We start from the raw sequence: 9,811 nt of genomic DNA on the forward strand, positions 1-9,811 counted from the left end.
TGTTTATCTCTGCGCCTCGCTCTTGACGCCTACCGTATAAATTAATCGTCAACATATCTCACTCGCATCAACCCGACCCTGCGAATTGCTGACGTCTCAACGAATTACGTCACTGCCCCGCCGTGGGGTCCAGCAAAGGGAACCTTCCTGGCTGACGAACGTAACGTGGAAGAATGCCTACCGGCACAGACTGCTGAGAAGTTTGGATGAACTTGGCTGCATCCACATGATAGTCAAAAAACTAGCCAGAATGGCAAGCTCCGTCAGTATCACCGCCAGCAGCCTATCGCCGCCTCGCCACACCGTCATCATCGGCGGCGGCATCGTCGGGGCCTCAACACTCTATTACGCTGCAAAGAACCCGATCCGGGGGAAATCATCTCCGCCGTCGCGACTGACCCTCATCGAGGCCTCTTCCGAGCTTGCTCCAGGCGCAAGTGGGAATTCGGGCGGCTTCTTGGCCCTAGACTGGCATGGAACTGCAACGTCTAGCTTGGCCGAATTGAGCTATCGGCTGCACCGCGAGATTGCCAAAGAAGGCAATGGGGGTGAGAGATGGGGTTATCGAGCTGTTGAGGTGAGGGCCGGCACAGGTTTAAATGTCGCCCCTTCATTATCGTGGCTGGCTGCTGACCGAAGTTTGACTACAGACTTTGCAAGTAAACATCGACACCACAAAGAGTCGATCCAAATGCCCCAAAGAGCTCAACTGGGTGGATCCCTCGATTGTGACGTCGACTAGCACTCTGGGATCCAGCGACACCACGGCGCAAGTCACCCCCAAGCACCTAGTAGAGTACATGGTGGAGGCGGCGCTTAAACACGACGGAGTGGAAGCTCGACTCGCCACAGCGGCCACATCTCTTGATCTCGATGACCAAGGCAAAGTCCGTGGGTTACGCGTGAGAAACCCACAGGGCCAAGATGATTACATCGAATGTGATTGCATTGTAGTTGCTGCAGGACCGTGGACTGGATCTCTCCTGAACTCGCTCCTACCCGGCGACTCTTCAAATAAGGTTCTGGCGCAGATGATTCGCAAGGGCAAAACAATCGACGGCTCTAGAGCACACTCTATCGTGGTGCGCGGCACCAGACCAACAACGGAGCACTGCTTGTTCACCGATATGAAATACGTACCAAAGAACAGCGCAGAAAAACACGTGCGTGCGGGTGCGCCCGAGGTTTACGCCCGCGGTGATGGCACTGTCTACGTCTGCGGAGGGTCCGACGATGTGGCGCTGCCAAAAACAGCCGACGAGGTCACGTACGACAAGGCACAGACGGCCAAGCTCGTTGAGCAGATCAGGGTGATCAGCCCTGAGATTCTGGGGGAGAGCGCCACGATCGAAAAGGAGCAGGCTTGCTATCTGCCGGGAGGCTCGTTCAACGGGCCGCTGATTGATGGGTCGTCAGAGCATGGTCTGTACATTGCGGCTGGCCACACGTGCTGGGGAATTACGTTGGGACCTGGAACAGGGCTGGTGATGGCGGAGATGATATTCGAGGGCAAGGCTTTATCGGCTGATGTCGACATGTTGAAGGCTTGAAGAAAGTCATGATGGCTGGGATGAGATTACAAACCAAAATGGTGTGTACAGCACAAACGACAATTCACCGAGCACAATTGTACAGTAGTAATAATAATAGGCCAGGCACCTACAGGTACACTGCAAACTGTCGTGTTCTCGGTTGTTCATGGGCATGGCCCAATGTCTTGGCTCAATTAACGCGCCGCCGCGGGTGGGGCTCAGACAAAATTGACAGCTCCATCCCTGTCCTTGTCCCTGTTCGAGAGGAGCAAGACAATTTTGAGCAGTCATGACTGCACCTTTGAGTCCTGCAAGGTACATTATCATGAAGTTAGAAAATTCTCGGGTGACAGTTGCAGAATATCGTGTCCGTGTTCTTTTACTTGCAATCATCAACTAGGCTTGAGGTATATGAGTTCCCTGGCGGGTTTTCGTTTAAAGGATTGTACAAGGCAACCGGCTAGCGACACGTCCCACACGCGTTTGGGCTGTCACAAGCGCGGGCGACACCATCAAATCCACTGTCCTTGAAAGTCGGTACAGGGCCTCACCGCATTGTTGCGCCGACCCCCTCGTCCGAAAAGCGAAGGAAAAAAAAATCACACCTACACTTTGTGGTCGTCGAACGCAAGTCTGAGATGGTTGCTGGCCAGACCATCAGCAAAATTACAACAAAAATAATGAACAAAGAATACACGGGTCGGATGGAAAGACTGCGGTCGTCGAGTCCTTCGAATTCTGCACCAGGACGTCGCCGGTCTCAAGGCAGTCCCATGGTGAGTCGCAATCACGCGCAAGGTACAATATCACAGGCCTAGTCTCTTCTGACGCTTCAATCGTCCGCCTCACAGACTTCACAGAACCCCAAACGCCATCTATCCGAAGCTCCGCAAGTCTCGAGGAGCGTACCCAAGAAGCGCCGACTGGTTTCAATCACCCCAGACGACCTACAATCAACCGCCAGGAACAGTCGGGGACCCAGTCAAGCAGCCAGCCAGGACATAGCTACCGATTTGATACACCATCAGCTACCAGAAGACGACGGAGGCGCCTTCGATGACTTCTTGGATCTGCAACACGACGCCTCGTCTCCCGAGTTCGAGCCTCCCCCTGTACAGCAACTCAGCCAACAACACAAGACGCCAATGTCGATTGTTACCTCAAGCGCGATGCAGTCAGCGCTGTTGGCCACCGGCGTAGGGCAAAAGGTCGCATCTCTCGGTGCACAGCTGGTCACAAATCCTCCACAATCCGCCGCCCCTGGGCCCGAGGCAGCCGAAGCTGCCGCGCAAGTCGAGCAGTTACAAAACGAATATAGGACCGTGGAGGCCAAGCTGCAGCTTGCTAGAACCAGGTTGTCAGAGCAGCTGAACGTCTTTGACGGCCCGGGCGGTCTTAGCACGACGACGACGCCCGCGTCGCTGCGTCCCAGCAGCACCATGCCAATCTCCATTCATGTTAATGAAGATGATGCTGTCGCCAGCGCACTCTCGCACATCGCCAGCCTTGAAAGCCGCCGGAGCGGCCTTCTGTCGAGAATACACGCCGCTCAGGCCGCCGAGTTGGAGGCTAAGCAACATCGGGACAGCAGACAGTTGACTGTTCAGGTCGAAAATGCTCGACTTTTCCGTCGATTGATGGACCTTGGCCCAGCTGGGACTGCATCCCTGCTCCGTGTGCTGCTCAAGGCTGCCGGTATCGACTCAACAGACGGCGGAAAAAGCTCGGATGTCATGGAAGCAACAGAACGCAGGATATACATACGACGGGAACTCGAGGAGGACTTGGCCAGAGAGGGCCTCCTTCCTGCGGTCAAAGAAACACCGCCCCTCAACGGTACATAACGAAATCGAAGAGCCACACTTTATCGAACATCCTGGCTTGAACATGAATACGATAAAAGCCATAGGGGCAAGAGCTGTCTGTTCATGGCTCGCTCCCAAACCCCGATTGCATACACTAGCACAATACCCATTTTATGAATGTCTTTTTTTTTGCATCCTGTTTATTCAGCTGTTGACCTGATTGGTCTGTATACCCCTTGTTGCTTTTGCTGTTCTTCTTCTCGTCAGACAATACATAAGAAACACCCTAAATGGGAAAGAAATATTATCTTCAAATCCAATTCAAGATCGAGCAACTCCCCGGCCTATTAATGCTATGAATACAAATGAAAGTTACAAATGAGAATTTAATAACAACCTAACTCCAAAGTCTATTTGGTATCATTATATGGAAACAACATCCACCGACCATGAAAAAGGCCCAAGATGGAACTGCTGACACTGAGGAAGGATCTACGGTAACTGTCCAGGGACACATATGGTTTGACGGCCCGGCTTAGAAGCAAAACACTTGATCATCCATCTTGGAAATGGCCCCTGGCTGTTCGAAGCCGAGGCCTGCAAGCATTTTCTTGGCAGCACCAACCATACCGGGCGGGCCGCAGATCATGATCTTGGCTCCTGGCGCCGGCGTTGGGAACCTCTCAGCGATGATTTCGGCAGTGACGTGGCCGACGCCGTATTTCCAGTCGGCCGGCGCCTCGTCGAGCAGGTAGTGCACCTTGAGGTTCTGGGGGTATTTCCTGGCAAAGGCCTCGAGCTCCTTGCGCAGCAGGATGTCGCCCTCGTTCCTGCAGGCGTAGACGAGGCTCACCTCGGTGGTGTCCCACCTGTCCTCGCAGATGGCCCGGATCAGCTGGAACATGGGCGTGATGCCCGTGCCGCCCGCCAGCATGCCGATGCGCTTGCACGAGTTGCGGTGGTAGCGCATGGCGCCCTTGGGCCCGCGGAACTGCACCTCGTCCCCGACCTCGAGGTTGGCCAGGTACCGGCCCGTCAGCAGGCCGTCTGGGTAGCAGCGTATGACGAGGACCAGCACGCCGAGGTCCGAGTTGTTGGACACGGGCGTGTAGGACCGCGAGACGTTCTTGCCGTCGATCTCGGCCCGGATGGAGACGTGCTGCCCGGTCGGCAGGCCCAGAACCGTGGTCGGTGTCGGCAGGGTGAATGTCAGCCGGTACACTCCCGGCGCGAGGAGCTCCTTCTTTTCCAGGGGTAATGACTGCCAGTGTACCGGGTCGAGCCAGCCGCGCTGGAGGAGAGGGTCAGGCTTGGGCAGCGTTGACGCCTTCATGTGAGGTGGGAATTGGGTGAGTCCATTTCCGAAGCTCAGCAGCTTGGAGAACCGCCTCATGGCGACTGTGCCTGCAACGGCGACAAGACCGGCCGCCAGCGCGAAGCCTTGGATGAAGCCCAGGCCTCCGCGACGCTCTGTAGATGTGAGCTTGAGGTGGGGGAGATATCTTGTGAGCTGACGGATGAGCTGGGAGACGAAGTGACGGTCGTCCAGCCGCGAGACGACACCAGTGGCACCATACAACGCCACCGCACCCAAGGTCACGACGGATGCCGCCGCAGCAATCTTCTTTGGACTAGTGGCCGCCGAACTTGCGCCTGAAGGGGCCGGTGGTGGGACGCTCGCGATGCGGACGACCTTGGCGGCGGGCTTCTTGGTGCTGCCGCCCTTGGCCTTGCCGACGCGGTACTCGGCCATGATCTCAAAGGCATCCTCCGAGTGGCCGGCCGAGTCGAAGGCCTCGCTGGCGTCCGCGCCTGCGGCCTCGACGAGGACTTCAGCCCCGCCAGGGTGGTCGTGGATGTATTTTGTGACGTCGTAAACCTGGCCGTGGATCACCATCCACGCATCGTTGGCCGACTTGTGGGAGGCGACATCCTTGAGTGAGTACTCGGCCGCCTGGTCTGTTGCGGCAGCTGCCATGATGGCGGTGTCTTTTGTTGTGTTGTTATTTGCTTTTCTAGAAGTCGGACCAGCTGTTTCTTGCGCAAGCAACCTGGGTCTGGTTGAGGTGTTGTTTTTTGTTGTTGACAGGCTGGTGTAGATAATAGGGGAGAGAAGGGGATAATGGCTAGACTATACAGTAGGCGATGACGGACCCCTGTGATTGTTCTTATCTTTTGTATTTGAGGCGAAGACGGAACTGGACGCTAACGGTGAAAAAAGTTCTTTTAAACTAGTGTCCACTCAAGAATGGTTCATCACCGAGATACCGAGGCTTGATTGTCTGTATGTTGGAATTTGTGGGTTTTTTTTTTGTTTTCGCTGGTGAATTGTCTGGTTGACATGCTTTTAGTAGATTAATGCGCAAGGGAGTCGGACTTCGATCGGGAATCCCGATTACTTGTACCACCTCCCTGCTGAAAGCTGAAGTTATATCTCATAATTTAGTCGGTTGGTACTGGGTCTGAGAAGTACGTATTCAGGGGCGGCGACAAGCATTTTTCTGGGCCAGTTTCCTTATCGGAGACGGAGCTATTACGGTACATTACAGAATCTGACCTCCCAAAAGGACCCTATATCCCGGAAGCTCGGTGATCGCCACTTCAAGTTACCTGGTTTGTAGTGGGACGTGGTAATTTTTGGGCAAGCCGAGGCATCTTTCTCGCCTGTTTACAAATGCACCCTTCCAGAAAAATTCTCTTCGTCTGCCGACCTGTCATACAGGTGGGTTCAAACATGGATGCCGTCCATTATTTGCCGACATATGATGAAAGAATACCGCATTAGGTGGGGTGAGTCTGACGCGCGCCCAACGCTTAAATGTCAGATCGTTGCTTAGAAGAGCCATGAACTAACTAATTGGCTTGACTACCTCTTTAGTGTTACCCGGCCCAACAAAGCGCATTGCAATGCTTCATACCGTTACTTATAATTGGGTGTTGGCCAAGGTAGTAGGTAGGTAGGTAAGCTTAAGGCTGAGACTGCTGACTGAGCACCTTGGGAATCATAAGAGCTGAACAGCCTTTAATTCGGGGAATTGTAGGTGGAGACAGGAGACAGGAGCAAATTCAAACTGGTTCGAACTTCGAAGGTTATTCATATGATCTTCCAAAATCGGTCCGCATTCAGGTTCCAAGCAATCCAAGCAATCCACGGCAATGGATCCGCTACTGCGGGTCAACGGCCAAGCCGGCTGGGTTACCCCCACCCCAGCCCTGGCATCGTTGTGCTAAAGACCCTGGCTAACGTCATTCTGTGCAATCTCTCTCCGTGTGGCCACCGAAAAATTGTTATCTTGTGTCACTTCTTTAGCGCTGCCCGACCCATCGAACTTCAACATCCTCGGCAGGGTCCGCTTGGCCCAGAAGCTTGACGGTGTTGATTCCGCGATTTGTAAAAAAGGTTCACCTTAACGTTGCGTACCCCCTGTTCGGCACCCCCCCTGTTCGGCACCCAAAAATAACAACACTTTTATTTTTATCCTCCAACTTCTATTATAAATATCTCGATGAATCTGTCACTTTTGGATTTACTTTTTTCTGATTTTAATTCTCCATTTTCCAATGAAGCAATATACTGAAAAACAGCTTATATCTGCAATTAACGACGTCAATAATGGCAATCCAATTGCAAAAACCTCCCGAAAATGGGGAATACCTAGGTCTACACTTCAAAGTCGACTTAAAGGTTCTCAACCTTATAAAAAAGCACAAAGCCCTTTTCAAAGGCTTTCCACGGAACAGGAAAAGCATTTGGCTGATTGGGTACTTACCCAAACAGCTTTAGGGCTTCCGCCAACGCATCAAGAATTACGCTTTTTTGCCGAACGAATTCTTCAAGCCGCCGGAGAGACAAAAGGCCTTGGAAAACGTTGGATAACTCGTTTTTTGGCTCGTTATCCAATCCTTAAAGCCCAAAGGCCCCGTCGAATAGATAACGCCCGGGTTAATGGCGCTACTACGGAGGTAATTAAATCTTGGTGGCTTTATATTACGAACCCGGTTATTAACGCTATTAAACCGGAAAACCGTTGGAATATGGACGAAACCGGTATAATGGAAGGCAAAGGATCTAATGGCCTAGTATTAGGGCTTAACGGGATCCGGCCGTTGCAACGAAAAGAGCCCGGAACGCGTGGTTGGACGACTATAATCGAATGTATATCGGCTACGGGCGTTGCCCTCCCTCCCCTCGTTATATTTAAGGGAAAAAACGTACAACAACAATGGTTTCCCACGGATTTAAGCCCTTTCGATAATTGGCAATTTCATGCAACCGAAAACGGGTGGACAAATAACCAAACGGCTATCGAATGGTTAAAAAAGGTGTTTATTCCGTATACCCAACCTTTAACCCCTGAAAAGCGGTTGTTAATAACAATGGTGCTAACAGGGGATATAGGGGTAAACCCTAGGTGCGGCGTGGTAAATAACCAGTGCTAAAAGCGCTGAATAATAGGTAGAAATGCACTATAATTTTGGTACTGATAAATAATTGGTTGGGGGAGATTTTGCTTTATTTCCCTTACATACTCTCCGACATCGAAGTGGGGGTCCGCACGCCAGAAAAGGTTCCGGTGCCGCGAATGAATTTCCGAAAAACTAATTTGTATGGGTTTTTGAAAAAACACCCTCATTTGCATACAAACCATCTCTGGGTTTGCATTTAAACGTTGACTTGGTGAAATTTTCAACCCGGTACAGGGTAACTGACTCGCAGGTGCAGGGTGGGTATTAAACCCGGTACAGGGTAGCTAACCCCACTCGCTGACCTTTAAATTGCATTCCTGCATTAACAAAGTAACGGAATTCCACCATTCCCCGCTCCACTTCGGCACTAAATAAAATTGGCTATATACAAATAAAAGTGGGCTTATTACATGCAAAATAATGCATATAATTAACAGTGGGTATTAAACCCGGTACAGGGTAGCTAACCCCACTCGCTGACCTTTAAATTGCATTCCTGCATTAACAAAGTAACGGAATTCCACCATTCCCCACTCCACTTCGGCACTAAATAAAATTGGCTATATACAAATAAAAGTGGGCTTATTACATGCAAAATAATGCATATAATTAACACCCCCTCTCTTTTGCTACTTAATCCAAAAATAAAGTCGGAAAAGAAAAGTACGTAAAATAAAACCCCAAAACAAAAAAAAAAAAACAAAAGAAATTCCCCCTTGTGTCCCAACCCAACTCGAACCCCCGGTGCGAACCCCCTGGATGAATAAGCCCTTTGTACCAAACCCCCGATTGACTGAACCCCAGATTGGACGAACCCCCGAATTGAAAAAGACCCCCAGAATTGTAACAACCCCCGGATTCGAACCCACGACCTACAGATTATAACCAACGGAACTTACTACTAAGCCAGGTAGCTAATCTGGCTGTTCGTTGTTGTGGATCCCAGAAAAGTTTAATATATAGGGTAGATTAAAAATCGCTAGGTCGCCCAAAACGCGAGCTAATTAAATTCGGATTCGACTTCGGGTATAAGGTCGGTATAAGTTGCTTAATAATCAACCTGAGCAGGGTAGGTTTGGGTAGATCGGTTGGTGTCGGGCTAACAAAAATCCAATAATTGCAAACAAAGGAGAAAAATGGTGGTAGTTAGCTAACGAACTAACTAGGTGCCCTACAATTCAATAGGTAAAAACTAAGTTTACAGGGGTTTTAACCCTATAAGCTCTAAAAAAACCTTGTGAATTGGAAGCGTTAGGGGCTTTGTAAGGCCGTCAGCGGGCATTTGTTTGGATTCCAGGTATTTTAGGGTCACTAATCCTTCTGTAACTAACTCCCTTACGTAGTGAAATTTTAATAACGTATGTTTAGTACGTTGGTGGTGCGTAGGGTTATGTGCGTTAGCTATAGAGCCTGTATTATCTCCAAATATTGCAATAGGGCCTTTTACAGGTAGTCCAATCTCTGTAAATAGGCTTTTAAGCCACTGTGCTTCACGCAGGGCTTCCGCTAAGGCGTCGGTTTCGGCTTCTGGGGTGCTTAAAGCTATAGTACTAGCCTTTTTGCACTTCCACGTTATAGGGCCCCCAGATAGGGTATACAAATATCCGTAAGTGGATTTTGAATCTTCCCTAGCCCCGGCAAAATCGCTGTCACTAAAACCAAGTAATTTTAGGCCTTTAAAACCCCCAATCAAAGAGTTAGGTGGTAAATTAGCTTTAATTACCCTATTTCCGTAGCAGATTGCTAGGGATTTAGTACCTGCTAAGTAGCGAAGTAGGTTTTTAGCTGCCGTTAAGTGGATTGTAGTGGCTTTCGTTAAAAAACGAGATAACCATTGAACCGCAAAACCGATGTCCGGGCGCGTTAATAGCATTAAATACATTAGGGTGCCGATAATACGCTGTAACAATTTGATTTCTAGCGCATTTACGGGTTTGCCCCCACTATATTTTAGCACACCCGGCTGTAAGGGAACAGAAATAGGTTTGCAATCAGCTAATCCGAACG

At 50.5% G+C, this 9,811-nt stretch overlaps 3 protein-coding genes across 3 annotated transcripts; 2 read left to right on the forward strand and 1 right to left on the reverse strand.

Annotated features, from left to right (window-relative positions):
- Positions 1-97: 97 nt before the first annotated feature.
- Positions 98-1,965, forward strand: MGG_17816 (uncharacterized protein). Its single transcript, XM_003720264.1, has 2 exons — positions 98-577; positions 651-1,965. Exons 1-2 carry the CDS (start codon positions 227-229, stop codon positions 1,548-1,550), a joined length of 1,251 nt encoding a protein of 416 aa, XP_003720312.1. The 5' UTR covers positions 98-226; the 3' UTR covers positions 1,551-1,965.
- MGG_17817 (uncharacterized protein) lies at positions 1,892-3,739 on the forward strand. Its single transcript, XM_003720265.1, has 2 exons — positions 1,892-2,308; positions 2,384-3,739. Exons 1-2 carry the CDS (start codon positions 2,171-2,173, stop codon positions 3,374-3,376), a joined length of 1,131 nt encoding a protein of 376 aa, XP_003720313.1. The 5' UTR covers positions 1,892-2,170; the 3' UTR covers positions 3,377-3,739.
- Positions 3,441-5,785, reverse strand: MGG_14956 (uncharacterized protein). The gene has a single exon (XM_003720266.1). It carries the CDS (start codon positions 5,313-5,315, stop codon positions 3,873-3,875), a length of 1,443 nt encoding a protein of 480 aa, XP_003720314.1. The 5' UTR covers positions 5,316-5,785; the 3' UTR covers positions 3,441-3,872.
- Positions 5,786-9,811: the final 4,026 nt, after the last annotated feature.

Source organism: Pyricularia oryzae, chromosome 6, assembly GCF_000002495.2.
Source record: "Pyricularia oryzae 70-15 chromosome 6, whole genome shotgun sequence".
Lineage (NCBI taxonomy): Eukaryota > Fungi > Ascomycota > Sordariomycetes > Magnaporthales > Pyriculariaceae > Pyricularia > Pyricularia oryzae.